Genomic DNA, 21,770 nt, shown 5'->3' with positions numbered 1-21,770 from the left:
GTCCCAATTATCTTCAGTGACGTGGCAGGAAAAGGTGCTTCTAGAAATGAAAACGAACTAAGTTGGGCTGTTTATCAATTCTAATCTGCACTTTTAGCTGATGATACTACTCACCAACAAAGTGTGAGAGTCAGAGAGGGGAAGTGACTGTGTAACACCCTTCTGGGCCTTACCACCCTAGTCCCACCTCAGCTGCTCAGCCTCATGGTCTGGAGTGATGACAAAGCATCAGAGGCAGGCAGTTTGAGGTCAGCAGGAGAGTAGGTCCAGGAAGGTGGGCTTGGGCGTTACTGTTCACAGCAGGGAAGGGCTAATTGTGAGAAGGGGTTTTCTGTCTCAGTTTAGGCTGTGGTTGAGATCACCCTGGGAAATTTGCTGTGTCCAAGGGATTGAAAAGGCACACTGTCCAGCTCCTGAGCTCTCCTTTTCTGGAAACCACCACCCCTCCCCATGCTCAGGCACCAACTAGGACCTATGTTTACAAGATACAACCCCACCCTCCCTTACCAGCCTGCATTGTACCTGATCAGCCAGGCCAATCAGAGACCACTGAGGTGTTTTGAGACAGATTAGGAGACAAAGTCATGTGAAATGAGGTATGTAGAAAACATGTCTCCAGAACAAGATAAGAGTGTCATAGAGATGGGAATTAAAGTCTCCTGGCTTTTGGAGACCCTTCCATCCTCCAGTCCTTTCTGAGACCCATTGTATCTTACATCCAGATTGCACAGTTCCCACTTTGTTTTACCTACTTGAGTGGGTGGCTATGACCAGTGACCAAAATGGTTCCAGCTCTTGGAGGCGGGTTACTGTGGGTCCTTTTGGGCTTCAGTTGCCTCCTGCTTTGGGGGACCTGCTGAAGGCTGCTGTTGGTTTGCTGTCTAGGTTTCCCTCTTCCCTGGTTGCAGGGAGAGGAGGGGGTTGTGATGAGGTCAGGGTTAGTGAGAGCTACTATTTCTAGACCCATTTTACAGACAAGGAAACTGAGGCATAAAGCTACTTGCCCAAGGTTCACACAGCAGGCACTCAGTAGAGCTAGACTTTGAGACAGTCTATGTCTAAGTCATCCCAAGTACAGGAAGGTCACAAAAAGAACTTCTGCATTCCAGCGACCGGTAGAAGCGAGCAGGACCGGTGTGGACATATATTGCCTATTGAAATAATTTGCTTCTAATGCTGTCATGTCAGGGCTGAATATTAAGTCTTTTCTGTCCCCAGCCACAGATTCTGTCAGAACCTCAAAACACTTTTCTTTTTCAAACCAGGTTGCTATGACAGGCCCCAAATTATAAAACAACTCTCAAAAGACATAAACAAGACTTTGGGTCTTCCTTGGCACTCCTGACAACTTCACTTCCCAGTGACACTGAGCAGGTGCTGGAGAAGCCCTGGGACAGTGTGGTGACTGCCTTAGTCTGGGATGGAAGATGTTTCCCTCAGACCCATGTCGTCCAGCAGATCCAGCGTAGGTAAGAAGGTTGGGACTTCATCATTTGGCAAGATCTTGGTGCCCTCTAAGAAGTTTTCCAAATCACAGATGGTCAGGAAATTCAGGATCCTGCTCATTTTCCGCAGAAGGATCTGGATTTTCCGAGCTGTTGAACTGAATTCTACCTCCAGGATCGCTTTCTTCTTCATTTCACTCAGCATCTCTGGGAGTATGAGCTGTGGGAATTCATGGAAGGCTAGGTGAGGATGTATGTGCCAGCACCATGCTCTCCCCACCCCAGGATTAGGGCCCCCTGACCAGAACTGAGTCTTACCCAGAAACCTCACTCTTCAGGGCAAATCTGTGCTCTAAGCCCTGCCAGCAGCAACCTTTCTGCTGCTTCCCAAGCACACTCACTGAGCCTGTGCCAGTGGGCACACCCCAGCCTGAACCCAGACCAAAGGATACCAGCTTCTGAGCCCTGGTGTGACCTGCCTTCCAAAGATTGTGCCCTCCTGGGGGCATCTGGCTTCTCCACATGGATTCCCTACCACACAGGCACTGCCAGAGCCAGGAGATTGTCCAAAGCATCAGCAGATGAGCCCCACTTCCACTTGGGCTCCCTTGGAGTGTGTCTGGGTTGTGCTGGGATGAGGCAGCACCCAGTGAGGCCACCTCTGCTCCAGCTCTGCCTTAGTTTGTAACTATGGAAGGCCGAGCAAAAGGTGCCCTGGAGTTGGGGGGGGAATAATAAAGGATCATACCAATATGTTCTATTTCTATGAAGTATCCAGTTTAAAAAATGCTTTCACATAAAGCATCTTATTGAAGCCTTACAACAATGTTTTCATTTTATAAATGGCAACAGGCTCAGAAAGAGCAAGAGGTCTGCCTGGTGTCACACAGGAAGAGGAGGGCCTGGCATGTTCTCAGGGAACACTGCTGTCAGGTCCGGGTGGCCCCTGCCAATGAGTTACATTTGTTTCATTTGGGGTCCACCCTCCACTGGCACCAGACTGACCACATCAGTCATTCATCTCCCTTTTGGACATTGATTTCCTTTGCTGCCCCTGCTCCTTCAGTGGAATGCCACTGTTTTTTGAAGGCCAGTGGCCCAAGTCATCATACCTTCTCCACTCCAGCTGCCCCCTCTTAGCTAGTCACCACTGTGCAGGGGCAAATGGAAAACTTGGTGTAGACTATGAGAATTCATCATCTCTTTCCTGGGTTGGCTGCTCTGGGAAACCCAGGGAAGGTAAGAAGGTTGAGACTTCATTATTTATCTTGTAAAATAGCAGGCCTTCCCAGGAAAGGGTATCTAGGGTGACCAGCTATCTGGATCTGCTTGGAACTGTCTCAGTTTTAGCTTTCACAGTCTCACGACCTGGAAAACCTCTTAGTCCTGGGAAAACTGGGTTGGCTGATCACCCTATGCCTACCATGTTCCCTCTTCTCATTTCAAATAATATTCATAGAGCTTAATTTTGCTTGAGTCTACTGTTTGCCTCTTTCTTCCTTCAACCCACTTCTCTGTCTGGCTCACTTCCTGAGAGACATGTCCATTTGTCTGTCTCCCAGGCAGTCCTGCCTTTGGGGGTCTTAAATGCCTCTCTGGTGGGTCTGTAAACAGCCTTCTGTGGAATAGGGGAGGGGAGCCGGCCCAGTGACGGGGTCTTAGTGGATCTCAGTGGGTGGCTAAGGAGATAGACTGGACACGGGGTATATGGACATAGAGGTTCATATCCCAGCCTTCTGTGGTTTGCCTTATTTTCTCCTTGAGTCTGGTCCCCGGGAAGGGTCTCAGTAGTCCATCTTCTTGCCCTCTCACAGTGAGCACTCTACGGTCTGGGATCACCATTTGTAGTGGGTTGAATTGTGGCCCCCAAAAGGCATGTTCAAGTCTCAATCCCCAGTAACCCATGAACATAACCATATTTGGAAATAGACTTTTTGCAGATGTAATTAAGAATCTTGTATAAGGACTTAGGGTAGGCCCTAAACCCAATCAATGTCTGGTATCCTTATAAGAGAAAGGAGAGGGAGATTTGGTACACAGAGTCGCAGAGGAGAAGGCCATGTTAAGATAGAGGCAGAGGTTGGAGTGACGCTTCTGCTGGCTGAGGAATGCCTAGAGCCACCAGAAGCTGGGAGAGACAAGGAAGGAGTGACTCTCCCTGAGAGCCTTGAGAAGGAGCGTGGTCTTGCTGACACTTTGATTTTAAATTTCTAGCCTCCAGAACTGTGAGAGAATAAATTTCTGTTGTTTTAAGCCCCTAGTTTGTGATAATTTATTATAGCAGCCTGAGGAAACTTACAGTCTTTTGTGACATCTTGCCTGGCCTAGGCAGAGGACCTTGAACTTCCAGGCAGTCATTTGCTTTGAGATGAGCAAGTTTGGGGAGGAGAGAAGAAGACACCAGCAGCAGGGTTGGTGACATAGATTTCCCCTTTGTTTCTGGCCCTGCCATTTCACACGATTGTAGTTAAGTGTCAGGCAAGATAACTCATGTTACCTTTTTTGGGGGTGGATGGGATCTGGCTTATGACTAAGCAATTTGAGGCTGTCAGTTTCCTCAGAGCAAAATGTCATGGTGTTGGGAAGAGAAATTAATGCCTCTGTGTGCATTAAGCAGCAGGTTAATGGAGGCGCCCTTGTTTTCTGTGGGTTGGAGTCATGCAGTAGAGGGCCCAGGGGCTCATGGCTTGGACCAGTCCAAGTAGCAGTGGCCTGTGTGCAGGTGGGCAGAGGTGTGGGGTGCTGAGATCTTACCTTGTACTTGGTGCCCAGGTTTAAGCGAATGTGCTTTGTTTGGTGGATGAAGTGGAAGATGATCTTATCTTGGCTCCTGATTTGTACCTTGATGTACTGGTTGATATTTAAGGAGATAGACTGGACAGGGGGTGCGTGGACATGAAGGTTCAGATTCCACCAGTTCCAGGCCTTCTGGGGTTTGCCTTTGGCAAAGTAGTAGCCCAGGTTTTGGCTCAGGTTCAACCTGGATTAAGAAGTCCCATCAGGTAATCAGAGCATCTCATTCTGGGACGACTGTCACAGCCTCTCCTGTGGCAACACAGGCCTGCTCCCTCCCTCCCTCCCTCCCTCTCTTTCCCTTTCTTGTTTCAACCTTTGCCCACAAACAGGCCACAGGTTCCCACAGGTCTTGGCAGATTGAAGAAATTCTGCCCAGGAAGGAAGCCCAAGATTAGGTGCCGCTCTTCAGCCCTGCTGTGTGGGACTGTGCCCGGCCCCTCACTCCCACTCTCTCCTTTCAGTCCCAGGGGCGTGTGTACTTGTCACCTTGTCAGGGCTTTGCCATATTGCTTCCTCAGACCCCCCACCCTCCTTGGTGGCATGGCTGGCTCCTGCTTATCTTTCATGTCTCAGCTCCAGTATCACCTACTCAGAGAGACCCTGTCCTGACCAGCCCTCTGGTCCCTATATCACTCTCCATCTTTGCCCCTTGTTAGTTTCCTCCATGTAATTTACTAACACATACAGTTGATTCTTGTTATTTGTGGTATGTAGTTAGGGTCTATAAAAGGCCTTGAATGCTTAGTGAATACTGAACCCATTGTTCCTAGGAGAAATTATATATATATATAATTTCACAGAGATATATATATATATATCTCACAGAGATAATCTTAAATCTAAAAGCAAACCCATCCTGGTAGATTCTACCTGGCCCCAGAGCTGAGGCTTCCTGTGCTACAGTGCCCTGCCCTCCTGTTCACACCCTCTGGGAGGCAGAGTCACCTTGTTCAGCCTCAGCTGGAAATGTGTGCATCAGATACCTCCACTTTTCACCCCCTGCTCATGTTCGTGACTCTATGTGAAAAACACACACATGCACTTCCCCCAGGAGCAGTGAGTTGTGTTCACTAATTCAGTGTTCATGGAAACTTTACAGTACAGAACTATCTTGAGTAATGAGAATCAACTGTACTTGTTTATCATGTTTTTCCTTACTAAAATGTAAATGTAAAACGTGGTCTTGGAGGGCAAAGGCCACGCGCCATCTGGTTGCCTGATGAGTTCCTGCTGCTCAGCACTGTGGCCAGCGCCCACATAAATAGGTGCTGGATGAGTGAGGGGTGGATGGCCTTCTCCCTCACCCAGCCCAGGCCCTACTCATTTATGAGCCATCCTTTCTTGCCTTTTAAACCCATTGTATCCCTCTGTCCCTGGCTTCTGCTTTTTGAATCCCGTCAGGGCTGTCCCTGGAATCTGTGCTGTTGGGGGAGCACCTTCTCTTGAGGACTGAATACAGAAGGAAGAGATCTGAGACCTGGGTTAATCAGAAGGATGTAGGGTTTGGGGGAGCCTGGATTACTCAGACTACCTGCCAGGTCTCTTCTGGGCTGTCCAGGGCCCTTGTAGGTCGGCTCAGAGAGGGAGGCCAGCTAAGTGCTGCCTTGTTCACCTCCAGCAGGAGCACTCCTAGTCACTCCCAATCTTAGTTTCTCCTGTTGCTTCCCATTGTTCATCAAGGAAAGTGCAGAAGTCCTAAGGCCCTCACCAGCAGGCCCCAGCCTGGCCAACCTCATTTCTCTTTACTTAGAAAAGAGGCTGTATGCCCGTGAGGAATTAAAAATGTGGGCGCTGGAGCCAGAGTCTACAGGTTCAAAGCCTGGATCTGCCACTTGCAAGCTGTGTGATCTTGAGCCAGATACTTAACTTCTTTATGCCTCAATTTCAACTGCCAAATGCAGATAATAATAGTACTTTACTCATAGGGTTGTTGTGAGGATTATATGCTTATATGTAGCAATAACTCCATCAATGTTACAATTTCCTTATTATCATTGATGGAGAGGGCAGAGAGGGGAGTTTTCTTTTGCCCTGTGGGGGAGCAGATCCTTCAGCTCTAACACTTTTGATGGCTCCTCTCAGAGTTCTCTCACTAGGCCTTTCCCGCTCCCTGGGGTTATAGATCTGCCATTGTGTGGGGGCACCCAGCTGTGGGCTAAGGTTTCCTCAGGAAAATGGGATCTAGAACACTCAGAGCTATCTGAATCTGGAGGTTCCTCTCAGAGGGTGTAAAGACCTCTCCAAAGAACCCTGAGTTTAGGCAGGTCTGGGGCCCCTTGCTGTATGGGCCCTGAAGCCTGGTGGGAGGTCAGGTCTGAGATTCCTCAAGTCCCAAGCCTGGAGGTTGGGGGTGATGCTGAGGTTTAGTTTCCTCCCAACCCCAGCAAAATACAAGTATGCGGTCTACCTTTCCCCGAGGAGACAAAAATGAAAAATGACCCAAGAAATATTTAGTTCTTAAAACAGTGTGTCTCTAAGTCCTTCCCAGTGCCTGGGGTGCAGCAGAGGATCTCTCTGTCGGCACCAGCATCAGCACTGAATGTGGAGATGGGGCTGCAACCTGGGGAGCAGCTGTGGAAATTTCTAGCAATTATTAGAGTCAGTGGGCCCTGACTGAGCAGGAGGGTCTTTTCCACAAAACTTTTCTCTCTGTGACAGTGGGACTGTGGTTCTAATGATGAATTTATTTGGGGACCTTTCCCTGGGATCACAGTTTAATTTGGTGCTGCTGCCCCTGGGGAGGGAAACAGCTTGGCCCATTCTGCCCTGTGGTATGACCTTTTGGGGGTGATGTGTGTGTGGGGGATATACAAGGACAGTTCTTTCATTCAGGTCTCTGCCTGAAGTGCCTGCTGCTTTGCTTTAGGTTAAGCCAAACTAGAGTATGACCCAGATAAGACGCAGTTGCTTTGTGGGGAGATAGGACACAAAGGTTGAGCACCTGCGTACAGCTGAGTGAGAGGAGGTGAGCAGTGAACCAGTTGTGTGCAGGGAGTCCCGGACATGCTGAGGAGAGAAAGGGGTGGTATCTTTGCCCTTTCTCTATTGCTTGCTCCTCCAGCACCAAAAAGGAAGGACAAGAAAAACGACAGTGATACTATGGGGGTGGGGCGTGCTGTCCTGCTGTGGGGGCAGCTAGGGAGCAAGGAGAGAAAGGCAGGGGTTGCAGAAGGTGGGTGGGCAGAGGGGCCAGGCCAGGTTGAGGACGAGTGGAGGCCCCTTGGGGTCTCCTGGGCCTTGGCCCCATTGGCAGGATGCTGCACAGCCATTTGCAGAGATTTACGAGGCCCACTGTGAGCCTAAGTGATCAGCTTTCACTGACAGCTCCCCATTTTCTCCAGCAGAGGAGGAGCTCAGGGTTAGAAGGGAAAGCAGCCAGTGTATCTCCCACTCTTGAGAACCCAAATATGGTGAGGTGGTTAGCAGTTTCAGAAAAACTTCAAGACAAGAAGATAGCAGGTCTCAAGGAAAGAGATGGGAAATGAGAAGTTCGGGACTCTTAGACTCTGAAATAGCTATGAGGCTAGTGCCTGGAAGCAAGGCAGAAAGATTGAACCACTGGCCAGTGCTGTCCCTCAGGGCAGGACCTTGGGTCCATTTTCTCATGAGGTTGGGGCTGACCTGGAGTCCCAGCAACAGTCTGAGGAGTCAGCACAATAGCCATCCACTCCTGACCTGAGGGGAGGACCAGAGGTGGCTCCTGTTGATTTTGATGAGAAGATGGAAGTATTTCCTTCAGGGTCCCTGTCTTTGTATTGTGGTCCTCCAGGGGGCCACGCCTGGCAGATGGGGCAGTGATGGGCCATTGCAGCTAGTTCATGGGCCTTTGCTGCTTTCTGAAGCCTTGAAGGCCCAGTGGAGGGCATACGGGCCTGGGTCCCACACTAGCTGACCTGGTGAAGACCTCCAGCCCCATGCCAACCTGACAATCAGAATCTGGAGTGTGGGGGTTCAGCCTTTCTCCAGTTCTAAGCACCATCCTTCCCCTGGGGTTTTTTAAAAAGATTTTATTTATTTATTTCTAGACAGAGGGAATGGGAGGGAGAAAGGGAGGGAGAGGAACATCAATGTGTGGTTGCCTGTTGCGGCCCCCACTGGGGACCCCACCCAAAACCCAGGCATGTGCCCTGACTGGGTATCGAACCAGGGACCCTTTGGTTCACAGCCTGGTGCTCCACTGAGCCAAACCAGCCAGGGCTCCCTTGGTTTTTGTTGGGCTGAGATTCAGAGATAAGATGTGATTTCTCTTATGAACCTTATTTAATAATTTTAAAAAATGCTTAATTTTAGCCTGAGTCAAAAATGTATGAAACTTCTTCCCAGTAATTTTATGTATGGTTCAGGGCAAATAACCTATTGGCTTCTCTGAGCCTCAGTTTTCTCATCAAGAAAGTGAAAGTAGATTTCCCCAAGGTCTCTTTTGGCCCTAAAAATATGTGTCATTACGGAGAAGAGGCCCACTTATATGTAGTCAGATGCCTTTTGGGATAATTGACTGAGTTTCTTGCCTCTACAACTCCGCACTTCTTGTATCCAGTGTATTTTCCCACCAGTTTCCAAAAACTTTCAGACATCAGTTTTTATATAAAGGGCCCTCTGGAGAGGGCAGACATCTCTGAGAACAAAGTAGTCAGGTAGGAAAAGGTGTTGAAATAACCCATAGCAGAGAAAATATTCTTAAAAACCAAGGCCTGGAGAGTGAAAATCCCCCTTTTTTAAAATTAAAAAGAAAAAGTTTGGCTTTGACACTAAGAAAGAAAGTATACATTGATGCAAGATAACATGCACTTCCCACTATAGGTCCACCTGGAATGCAAGGGGAACAGTGAATCCTGGAGAAATACAGTACTTACCCCAAAGAGATGGGGAAAAATTCTGAAGTGGCTGAATTACCTTAAATTGGTAAGATGAAGTTTTCCATCATCACTAGAAATGGGAACCTAAGAACTAAGTTCAGTTACAATGAAATATTTATAAGTTACAGTTTCGAATACAATACACATGCCTCCAGAGTGCTCGCCACACGCTCCTCTCTGAGGCCTCCAGGACAGAGGAGAATTATCCTATTTGTAGTTTGTAGTTTGTAGAGTCATGAAGTTTGACTCTCAAGAGATGTAGAGGAGATGAAGCCAATAGAGGTGGTTGCATTGAGTCTGTATTTGCTATTTCACCATAGGGAAAGCATTGCTCCTTGTCTGAGGTCAGGGACCTGTCTTAATGGTCCATCATGATACCCATGTCTGCATTCCAATATGTGTGAGTCAGATGAATGAATTCACAAATGAAGAAAGAGAGAGAGAGAGAAAGAATCAAGCCTTAACCATACTGCTTCTGCTTCTCCATGGGGAAAAGTGTTTGGGACTCATGTCTCAAGCTTACCAGATTTCTCTGTTTTCATCATAGAAGGTGGCATGGCCAGAGTTATTGATAAGGGCCTGAATACACATTTCTTCACTGTCTTCCAGAATGATATATGTGAACTTGCTCTCTTTCGTACTGAGGATGAGCATAGCCAGGTTTCCTGATGGATAACTGGGAGATGGTTAAGGCACAAGCAGTCCCTTGGGATCCCCTTGAAGAAGCCCAGCCCTGCCAAGGGTGCAGGCCTTAGTAGAACCCATGCCCCAGCCCTGAATCACAGACTTTTTAGGTGCCATATGTGCTCCAGTGGATACTGTATCTGGCCTGATCCATCAGGAAAGAGAATTTGGAAGATACTCTCATTGGGGTAGAGAATTAATTTTATATCTCCTTGAGGCACCTGGGAAGAAAAGACATGGCCGTGAAAAGTGCACAGGGGCTGATCTAATTTAGAGCATGGAGTTGTCACTAGAGTGCTTGGGACCTATCCGCTAACTCTGGATGCCCATCCCACCCATCACTACCTCCAACCAGCTAGGGAATCTGTACAAGAAACCTCACAGAGTATCAGTTTACTTGTCCATGTGATGAGGAGGCTAAAATGGATCATTCTGTGTGTGTGTGTGTATGTGTGCCCGTGTGCATGCAAATTTTAAACTGCCATTTCAATCACTCTAGTGGTTATTGCTTGTATTTGTTTCCTAGGGCTTCCATAACAAAGTGCTATAAACTGGGAAATTTGAGAATACAGGAATTTGTTCTCTCACAGCTGTGGAGGCCAGATTCCAAAATCGAGATGTCAGCAAGGTTGGTTTCTTCTGGAGGCTCTAAGGTAAAATTTCTTCAGGCCTCTCTCCTAGCTTCTGGTGATGGCTGAAGATCCTTCTTTTCCTTGACTTGTACTGCGCCTTTCCAATCTCTGCCTCCCTCTTCTTGTGGGCTTCTCCCCCTATGTCTCTGTGTCTTCAGGTGGCTATTTTCTTGTAAGGATACCAGTCGTATTGTATTAGGGTCCCACCCTACTCCTGTATGACCTCATCTTAAGAAATTATATCCGAAGAGACCAATATTCCAAATAGGGTCACATTCTAAGGCTCTGGGAGTTAGGATTTAAACAAATCTTTTTTAGGAGAATATTCAGGATTTTTATTGTTTCTTGAATCTGTTTGAGTGAATTATATATTTCTTGGAAATTGTACATTTTATGTAAATTTTCAAATTTATTATTATAAACATTTAAAATATAATGTGTCCCCTCCCCCATCCCCTCTGGCTATTGTTAGATTGTTCTTAACTTCAATGCCTCTGGTTATATTTTGTTTGCTTTTTTCTTTTGTTGATTATGTTCCAGTTAAAGGTGAGATCATATGGTATTTGTCCCTCACCGCCTGTCTTGTTTCACTTAGCATAATGCTCTCCAGTTCCATCCATGCTGTCACAAAGGGTATGAGCTCCTTCCTTCCTTCTCTCTGCTGCATAGAATTCCATTGTGTGGTGGGGGGAGGGGAGGGGAGAAAATACAGACAACTGTAATTGAAAAAACAATAAAATAATTAAAAATAAATAAATAAAATATAATGTTTAAAAAAACCTCTACTGCTTCTGTAGTTATGTCTTTGTCTTCATTCTTTATATTATTGGTATCTTCTCTCTTCTTTTTTTTTAGATCAGCCTTGCCTGAAGATTTGCCCATTTTATTAGTCTTTTTAGAGAACCAGTTTTGGTTTGTTTATTCTTTTATTTCTTTGGTTTCTGTTGTAATCAATTTCTGCTCTTATAATTATGATTTATATACTTCTAGTTTCTGTGGGTTTTCTATTTTACTATGGTTTATTTTTCTAATTCCTTGAGCTCATTTGAATATTGAGTTCATTGATTTTCATCTTTCTTCTTCTTGGTCTCCCTCCACCTCCTCCTCCTTCTTTAATACAAACATTTAACTATAACATTTCTCTCAAAACACTGTGTTAGCTGCTTCCCATGAGTGTAGATGTTTACCTTTCATTCCATTCTAAACATTTTCAAATTTTCAATATGATTTCTTCTTTGACACACAAGTTACTTACAAGTGCATTTTTAAATTTACAACTTACCAGTTGCTTTTGTTTCCATTATCATTACTAATTAAGGTGCACTGGGGTAAGAGACATAGTCTATATATCAACCCTTTAGTGTTTGCTGATTTTCATTTTGTGGCTTAGTGTGTGATCAATTGTTGTAGCTGTTTCACATGTGCTTGAAAAGGATGCACGTCCTCCAGTTATCTCATGTTCTTATCCTGCGTTGGAACCCAGGATAATTCTGGATTATTGGGATGCACTTTTTGCCTGCTCCTACCCCTCCCTTTCCCATCATACACCCCCACCTCACTCACGCTTGTTCACACTCTCACTATGCTGCTTTTTCAGTGTCTTTCTATTTCTGGTATTATTTTCCTTACTGTCTCTCTTACATATGCTGCTCTGCATTTAAAGGAATGCTTTTTTACATTTCATCTAAATTTCCTAAATGTTTGGAGACAGCTTTTTACATCATATAGGATTCCATATTACTTTAACTGGAAGTCAGACCAGTGATTTTCAAACTATTGTTTTAAACAGTTAAAGAGTCCTTTGTTCAGGAAAGCTTGCAGCCAATATCTAAGAAAATAAAAGAAAGAAATGCAGCTGTTTGAGGAGTTGCTGTGGCTTTCTCTCTAGGTCACAGCCTTTAATTTTTTTTAATTTACTGATTTTTTGTTTTTAGAGAGAGAGTAAGGGAGGGAGATGGGAGGGGGGGTGAAGAGAGAAACAAGCATTGATTTGTTGTTCCACTTATTTATACATTTACTGGTTGATTCATGTATGTGCCCTGACCAGGGATCAAACCCTCAACCTTGGCTTATCAGGATGACATTCTAACCAACCAGGAACCTTGGCCTGTGTCTACCTGGCCAAGGTGGACACAGCCTTTAAATGCCCAGGAACCTGGGCATTTGGATGAAAACCACTACAGGACATGAGAAGATCCTATAAATGACTATCCCCACACCCAGCACTAAACTGAACACTTTAGTGCCACAACACAGTGACCCAACAAAATAGGCACTGTCATTGTCCCTATTTAAAAGAGGCTTAATGATGTACACAGAGTTACCAGTGAGAGAAGAGCTAGACTCCTGCAATCCGCCCCATCCCCAACCTGTAGGCTTGTCAGTGGAGAAACATGCTACCTCTCACCATTAAGCTCCCAGTCACCTCACACATTTAGTTTACAAATCACTGCTCTTTTATTTTTAACCTAAAAAAGTGCCCTGTAAGAACATCTGTGGTTGGTTTGTTCCTGATGGTCTGTAAAAAGCCTCTAGACATTGCTCATGGAAGAGGATACTTGTATTTTTGGTCTTATTTTCAAAAGCTGCCTGGAAGCCAGACTTTCTCAAGAGGTTTTCTGCTTGTCAAATTCACTTGTCATGTAATGAGATTTTCCTAATGAGGAGGACCCCATGGGGAAAGCAAAATCTGACACAGAGATGAAGTCATTACATTTTTCTCTCACTGGGAATTTATAGGCAGGTGCCACTTAATGACAGACATGGAAATAGTGTCTTTTGGCCATTGTGGGAACACCTTGAAGTGCATGCACACAGCCCTGGAGGGCACAGCCCATTACTGTGCTGTGCGTGCTGTGCTTTCACAGGGCTGGCAGTGCAGTAGGTTTGTTCACACCAGCCTCACCACACACATATGGCGTAACATGCATGCACGATGTATAATAAATGGCGTATCTAAAAGCCTAAATTTCATTACCATTTGCTTGGGGACAGAGTAAGAGACTAAGACCTAAAAGCTAAGAGAGAAGGGACTACATCTCTGGCCCTTCAATTCCACTAGAGAAAAAAACAGTGCCTCACTGGTAGGACCCTGCACTGTGAGACAGCTGCTGTCTGTCTGTGAGCTTGCTCTGCTGCCATCCGTCTGTCCATGAACTCTACCTGGCTGCCATGGAGCTGCTGTCTCCTGGGCTGGCCAGGTTGGATGCTGCCTCAACATCAGTACACGCTTGTAAGCCGTGCTCCACATGACTCAGAAGACTACTCAAAATTTATTGCCCATTTGTAAAAACAAAAACCAACCAAATGTCCCACTCCTCATGGATGGTTTAGGTGGTCTGATGTGAATGGTGGGTTAGGAAGGATCCTCTGCTTAGAAATCTTGGTGAGAAACTTCCTCTTGGCTTCAGGGACAGCACTGAAGATTAGTTGAGGGACAGAGGCTTCAGGAGCAACAGCTTCAAGGTGGGACTGGCAGGGAGTTTACTAGCCTGGTTGGAGAATGAAACCAAGAAAGGTTTCATTAATAGACTGGAGCTGAGGCCAGGGAGATGAGGAAACTGAAGGTCTTCTCTTAGGCTTCCAACACCCTCTCTTATTCGTTACAATCTGAAGAGTCCCCCCCCCCGCTCCAACTTAATTCCTCTGTAAGAGTTCTGACTGGTCCCACTGACTTCCCTCCTATGCACAGGCCCAAGAAATGAAGGGATACTGAACTTCCCATTCCTACTCTGAGGCCAGAAGGGCCCACACCTTAGTTGACAGCGTCAGTTTCTAGCTCTTACATTTTTGCCACAAGTGAGGCCATCCTCATCACTTTAAGATGTTTGATTGCTTTTCCTCTTAGTGCACACTATCCTCATTTTTTTTTTCTGGACACACAGCTGGAGTACATTTCTCAGCCCTCTTGCATCTGGGTGGGGCCTTGAGACTCGTTTTGGCTAATGGAATTTAAGCCTGGATCTTGGCTTCACTTCTTGTGCATGCAACTGGACACAAAGAACTCCAAGATGGTGATGGATCTGTGATGAAAGGGTCCAGATCCCTCAGAGCCAGCCTCGAGGAGAGACACTCAGAGAGTTGCAAGACTCAATTCAGATGTGATGTGAGTAAGAAACTCAAATCTGGTTGTTAAACCACTTAACTTTGGGAATCACATGTTTCGGTAGCACAGGCTCTGTGTCCTGACACAGTCATGCATGCTTTTCTGGGTCTCACTTTCTTCAACTGTAAAGTGAGGATGATAATAACACACTTATGGCACAGGAATTGTTGGGAAAAGCTACATTTACATTATATGTGGAAGTGCTTTACAAACTGCATGGTGTTACATAAATGTTAGTTTCCATTAGTCTCCTTGTGTTCTCCAATTTAATAAATGATAACATAGCATTTATTCAGTTGCTCATGCCAAAATTCTTAGATTCACTCTTTTGTCTTCTTTTTCTCTCACACCCCACTTCCAATTCAACAGGAAGTCCTCTTGATTCTCCCTTCAAAAAATATCCCAAATCAAACTGCTTTTGCCTCCTCTACTGCTACCACTTAGTAGAGATGACCATCACCTCTCTCCTGAATTTATGCCTGGCTTCCAGCTGGACTTTCTGCCTTTATTTTTTCCCCTTAAACCTATTCTCTGTACAGCAGCAAGAAAGACTCTTCTAGAGCATATGTCAGATGATGTTTGTCCCCTGCTCTAGACTTTCTAATGGGTTCTCCTCATTCTTAGGATAAACTCCAGAGTCTTACTATGGCCCACAAGGCTCTACCTGATCTGGGCACCCAAACTCATTTGTTATTGCTCTCTCACTTACAGCCATCCTTGAGATAGAGGCCTCAGGGCCTTTGCACTTGTAGATACCTGCCTAGAATGCCCTTCCACCAAGTATATACACAGCTCATGCCATCATTTCATGCATGCCTAGGCTCAAATGGCACTTCCAAGATTGCTCTATGGGTATTAGAGCAAATCCTCTCTCAGCTCAACACCTCAAGAGCTCCTTAAGTTGCCTTGACCCCTGTGGCACCTAATACCTGGCATAGAACTGAATGGTATTTTCGTATATTGGCTGTCTCCTCAACTGAAACATAAGTTCTCTAGAAACAGGGGCTTTGTTTTCTTTACCTTTGTATCTCCAGCACCTAGACGAGGGCCTGGCAAGGTATATTCTCAAAAAATATATTTACAGAAGACATAAAATCTATCACATTTTTCTAATTCCTACTTTAATGCCTCCCCTTTGAGCTACAGACATGATTATTAACTCATTCTGAATAACTTTAATATTTTGAGACTAATTTTCACTTATAACTTCATGGTATACATCATAAATATTAGCATGTGATTGATTTTTTAAATAGACTTCACTTTTTAGAGCAGGTCACGGAAAAGTTGAGCAGAAAGTAGAGTTCCCCTATACCTCCAGTCCCACCACAAAGACACAGTCTCCACCACTCTTAACCGCTCCACACCACATGCACATTATACAGCCAATGAACTGACACTGGCACATTCTTATCACTCAAAGTCTGTAGTTTACATGTGGGTTCACTCATGGTGTTGTACATTCTATGGGTTTAGACAAATGTCTAATGATATGTATTCACTTGTAGTATCATGCAGAGTATTTTTACTGCCTTAAAAATTCTCTGGGCTCCATTTATTCATTCCTGTCTCCACCCAAGCCCCTGGCAACCACTGATCTTTTTACTGCCTCCATAGTTTTGCCTTTCCCAGAATGTCACACAGTTGATCTTTGAACAACAGGTTTGAACTGTGCAGGTCCACTTAGCTGCGTATGAGTAGACCTGTGCAATTCAGACTCACATTGTTCAGGGGTCCACTGTATTTTTGATCTGCAGTTGGGAATCTGTATATGTGGAGGGATGACTTAAGTTATACTTGATTTTGGACTGTGACTTTTGGACTGTGATTTCGGTGTTGTCCCTATTCCCCGCCTTGTTCAAGAATCAACATACTGTGTAGTAGAAATTTTACAGTATGTAGTCTTTCATATTGGTTTCCTTAATTTGGTAATGCAAATTTAAGGCTCCTCCATATCTTTCCATGGCTTGATAACTAATTTCTTTTTAGTACTGAATAATATTCCACTGCATGAATGTACAAAAATGTATTTGTCCATTTACCGTGAAATTATTTTTTTTAAAGATTTTATTTTTTTATTTTTAGAGATAGAGGAAGGGAGGGAGAAAGAGAAGAAGCAAAACATCAATGTGTGGTTGCCTCTCATGTGGCCCCCCACTGGGGACCTGGCCTGCAACCCAGGCATGTGCCCTGACTGGGAATCAAACCAGTGACCCTTTGGTTTGCAGCCTGTGCTCAATCCACTGAGCCCACCAGCCAGGGCTAATTATTTTTTTAAAATATATTTTATGGATTGTGGTATTTCAGTTGTCTGATTTACTCTCCTTATTCCCCTCCACCCTGCACCCCCACTCCCACCAGTGTTCCCCTCAACCTTAATTAATGTCCATGGATTGTACATATAAGTTCTTTGGCTTCTCCATTTCTTATACTATTAACTTCCCCCTGTCTATTTTGTACTTACCATTTATGTTTCTTATTCCCTCTACCTTTTCCCCCTCCTGCCCCTTCTGATCCTCCTCCTGCCCCCTCCCCACTGATAACCCTCCATGTGATATCCATTTCTGAGATTCCATTCCTGTTTTACTTGTTTGCTTAATCTTTTTTTTTTTTTTAGGTTCAGTTGTTGATAGTTGTGAGTTTGTTGTCATTTTACTGTTCATATTTTTGATCATCTTCTCTTTCTTAGATAAGTCCCTTTAACATTTCGTATAATACGGGCTTGGTGATGATGAACTCCTTTAACTTGACCTTATCTGGGAAACACTTTATCTGCACTTCCATTCTAAATGATAGCTTTGCTGGATAGAGTAATCTTGGATGTAGGTCCTTGCTTTTCATGACTAGGAATACTTCTTTCCAGCCTCTTCTTGCCTATAAGGTTCCTTTTGAGAATTCAGCTGACTGTCTTATGGGAACTCCTTTGTAGGTAACTGTCTCTTTTTGCTGCTTTTAAGATTCTCTCCTTATCTTTAATCTTGGCTAATGTAATTATGAGGTGCCTTGCTGTGTGCTTCCTTGGGTACAACTTCTTTGGAACTCTCTGAGCTTCCTGGACTTCCTGGAAGTCTATGTCCTTTGCCAGATTGGGGAAGTTCTCCTTCATTATTTTTTCAAATAAGGGTTCAATTTCTTGCTCTTCCTCTTCTCCTTCTGGCACCGCTATGATTCAGATGTTGGAATATTTAAAGTTGTCCTGGAAGTTCCTAAGCCTCTCTCATTTTTTTGAATTCTTGTTTCTTCATTCTGTTCTGGTTGAGTGTTTATTTCTTCCTTCTGCTCCAAACCATTAGATTTGAGTCCTGGTTTCCTTCCCTTCTCTGTTGGTTCCCTATATATTTTCCTTTAACTCACTTTGCATAGCCTTCACTTCTTCCTCTATTTTGTGACCACACTCAACCATTTCTGTGAGCATCCTGATTACCAGTGTTTTGAACTCTGCATCTGATATATTGTCCTAGTTGCTTAGTTCTTTTTCTGGAGTTTTGATCTGTTCTTTCATTTGGGCCATATTTCCTTGTCTAGTCCCTGTTACATTGTAAGGGGCAGAGCCTTACGTATTCATGAGGGTGGGGTAACCCACCTTGCTGTGGTTTGGTGGAAGAGGTGAGAGAGGGAACAATGCCACTTGCTTGGCTCTCATCTGGGTTTCAGTCACTTCCCCCGATACCAACAAGCCAACTGGGTCATTATGATGCTGATCCCTGGTGGGCTTGTGTATGTTCTAGGACCCTGTGGGTCTCTCCAACACACTCTCTTGTGAGTCTGGGAGTTTCTGATGCTGTTGCAACACCCACAGATTTTTACAGCCAGAGGTTTTTGTGGCTTTATGTCCCCATGTCGGAGCACTGGGTTGCGTGGTCTGTCTTGCCCCCCAGTTTTTCCTCCTGGTTTATCCACATGCAAATGTGGGACTGCCCAGTCCACCAGCCACTGCCTCGCCTACCCTGGTCCTCCAGCCTCTACCTTGCTGTGCATCCTCTCTGCCCTAGCTGCCCATATCCACCCCTCCTACCAGTCTGAATGAATGTTGCTTTAACTCCTTGGTTGTCGGACTTCCATACAGTTCGATTTTCTGCCACTTCTGGTTATTTTTTGTTTTTAAATTTGTTGTTGTCCTTCTTTTGGTTGTTTGAAGAGGCAGTGTATCTACCTACACCTACCTGGATGGAAGTTCTCAAAAGAACCTATGTAATTAATTTTTAATGTAGATTTAAAATTTATTAAGGAAGGGACCTATTTTTATGACATATATTTTCTTTACTCCCCTCCTAACCACATCCAGTTGCCAAATACAGGCCCTTCAGGGAGAAGAGTCTCAATGAACCTGAATAAAAGTCCTAGTGAATCAGTAATAACCCATACACTCACATGTGCCTCTATATATCGAACACATTTTTCTTGTTGGTATTCACATTGTGTATTGGTTTTGACAACTCCCTGATGGTGTGCGTGTCCCACCTGAGCCAGAAAAGAAAGCTTACACTAAGTAAAAATGCCAATGCACTTCCACACTCACCTCAACATTGTTCTTTGTCCACTCTGTATCTACTTCTAATTTCTTCTTATGATGAACAATATGATGAGGTTTTTTGGCTTCTTCTATCTCAGGCTTCTTGATTTGAGATGATTGATTCCATAAACACAATGAGTAAGTACGTGTCTCTGGAATCTTGGGATTGAGTAAGTCTTTGGTAGAAAAAAGAAAGAAAACTTACATCTATGTCTCTGAAGGCACCAACGAGAGTTTGGGGGTTTGGGACGTGGGCCATATTTCCCCAAGTAAGGAAGGCTGCCAGGAAAGAGCAAGTCCTTGAAGAGAGAAATGTAGAGGTTGAATTTACAGCTCTCATTTTGTATTCATTCATTCAACACATATTTCTCAGGGGCCTATGATGTGCCAACCCAGTGCTAGCTGCCGGATACCATGATGAAGACCACCCAGTCCAGACTTGGGAATGTGAGAAGTGACACACCAGCCACATGCCAATAATTAGCTAATTCAGTTAATTGAAAAAATAGGCTACAGTGGGGAGTCATTAAAAAAATAAAATATACCTTAACCATATTATTTGAACTTAAAACATAAATGTCTATTAACATATCACCTTAAGTGTAGGACAAGTCTTTCCTTAGTGTGTGGGCCTGATGATGGGCTCTGTGATCATTTTTGCTCAAATCACATTCATAATTTATTATCTATAATTTTCAGTTTGGGCAACTTCTACATAGTTTGAGCATAGAATTATAGTTTTAAAAATTTCTACATATACCCCAATCTTTTATGTATGTTTGGTACACATCTAGTTACAAACACTTTTTTTAAAAAACCTATTTTTTTACTGGGTCTTCTTCAAGCATGCAAAGCATCATTTAAATTCTTATGGCATTGGTTTTCTTAGCAACAAGTTTCTTTTTATTTTCATTTTTGTCTACTTTTTTAAACTGAAAACTGGAATTAAACTAAGGACAACTGAAGAACAATCCCCACTCCAAGTGATGCTGGGTTGATGTCTGACAACTGCTGGGAGCAGCAGTGACCAGAACACTAGGGCAGAGCTTCTAGCATCCTATCAGTTGGGAAGCTCTTCACTGGAAGGGGTGGCCCAGGTTCCCTGGCAACTAGGTTAAGAGGAAGTTGGTTAAGAGAACTTAGTTATCCCTTGGGGTCAATACAGTGTTGCAGGAGGTCATCAAGAGGACATGACTGCTGGCTGACCTGGGAGCTGGACCAGTGCAATCAGAGGACCCTCCCCTCTCTCCTTGGAATGTACTCTCTGACCATTGTTACCACAGCTGGAGCTGTTTTCAAGGATGCAGCCTTGAGAGAGCAATGTGCTGTGAGACCATCTGGGCGGAATAGTGACTGAACAAAGATGAGGCTTCTATATAAACTTTAAGATTCTCATGGGCAGAGATCTGGAGATAAAATTGTCTTACTACTGCCTAATACAAGCCTTGTAAGTAAGTTCTCTCACTCATTCAATCTGCCATTTAGCAATCCAAAGTGGCCTGCCTTTTTCTTCAGTCTCTTCTTGCTTTCTGTATACTGGGACCAGTTTCTAATTTCCCCTACGAAGCTCCCAAGTTTTCAAACCAACGAACAAAATGCCAGAAGAGCTCCCCAGAGGGAACTTTACCTGGCTTTGACTTCTGGTAAAAGTTAAGTCTTTAGCATGGGAAGGGGAATTCCCAGCATCGGCACTGTATGGTAGCAGGTTAGAGCGGGAATGGGGGAGTGGTGACTGATGACATAGGAGAGGCAGGGAGGGCTAGATCATTCCTTTATTCACTCACTCAGTGAAGAGCTATTGTGCTCTTCACCAAGAACTTTCCTAGTATCAGGGATGCCATAGTCCCTGCTGTCCATGCTAGCAGGGGAGATGGATAAAATGTAGTGTGCCACCCTGGCCAGTGTGGCTCAGTTGCTTGGAGCATTGTCCTGCAAACTGAAAGGTCACAGGTTTGATACCTGGTCAGGGCCCATACCTAGCTTGTGGGTTCAGTCCCAGGTTGGGGTGAGTATGAGAAGCAATCAATCGATGCTTCTTTCTCATGTTGATGTTTCTCTCTCTCTCCACCCCCACCCTTTCCCTTCTCTCTAAAATCAGTAAGCATGTCCTCAGGTGAGGATTAAAAAAACCCAAAATATGTAATATGCCAGATGGCTAGGAGTGCTCCAAAGTAAAATTAAGCAGGGCAAGAAGGATGGAAAATGATGTGAGTGTGTGTGCATGTATGTGTGCACATGCACAGGCTGGTTTTCATCGGCTGCCAAGGACCTTACTTCTGAGGTCACATTTAAGCAGAGGGAGCAGCCAAGGAATACCGGAGTAAAGCTCTGGACAGAGGAACAGCAAGTACAAAGACCCTATGGCCGGGATATTTGGCCCATTCAACTACTAACAAAAAGCCATTGTGTCTGGAGAGGAGAAGTGATGGTGTTCTAAGCCACATGAGGAATGTGGGCATTGTCCTGGAGGTGATGGAAGGCCAGTAAAGAGTTTTTAAAAGATTATACTGAAAACAGTGTGAAGAAAGGACTGAGAAGAGAGAAGACAGGAGTCAGGGAGACCAGAGAGATCTCCCAGGGGAGAGACGTGGGTGTCTGAGGTAGCATCCGTGAGAACGGAGACAGTGTGGGATGGAGCGCGGGGGGAGAATCAAGGGCCAGCGCACATCTGAATTAATCAAGAGGCCACTAATTAGAGTTCAGAGAGGGAGATCTTTCCTCAGGGAAATGAGAAGAGGA

The 21,770-nt window shown here is 44.8% G+C and overlaps 1 protein-coding gene across 1 annotated transcript in view; it reads right to left on the bottom strand.

Moving 5' to 3' along the window:
- Positions 1–1,410: 1,410 nt before the first annotated feature.
- The window catches only part of ERICH6B (glutamate rich 6B), an 80,528-nt gene continuing 60,168 nt past the window's right edge, over positions 1,411–21,770 (bottom strand). The window contains exons 6-10 of the mRNA XM_053916366.1: positions 19,038–19,207; positions 9,917–10,002; positions 9,621–9,773; positions 4,200–4,425; positions 1,411–1,665 (exon numbers count right to left, since the gene is read on the bottom strand). Coding sequence (XP_053772341.1) covers positions 1,411–1,665; positions 4,200–4,425; positions 9,621–9,773; positions 9,917–10,002; positions 19,038–19,207 — 890 coding nt within the window. The remainder of the gene's footprint in view (positions 1,666–4,199; positions 4,426–9,620; positions 9,774–9,916; positions 10,003–19,037; positions 19,208–21,770) is intronic.

Source organism: Desmodus rotundus, chromosome 13 (genome assembly GCF_022682495.2).
Source record: "Desmodus rotundus isolate HL8 chromosome 13, HLdesRot8A.1, whole genome shotgun sequence".
Taxonomy (NCBI): Eukaryota; Metazoa; Chordata; class Mammalia; order Chiroptera; family Phyllostomidae; genus Desmodus; species Desmodus rotundus.
Note: the sequence above shows the minus strand (reverse complement) of the source record. Positions and strands in the feature narration are given on the sequence as shown.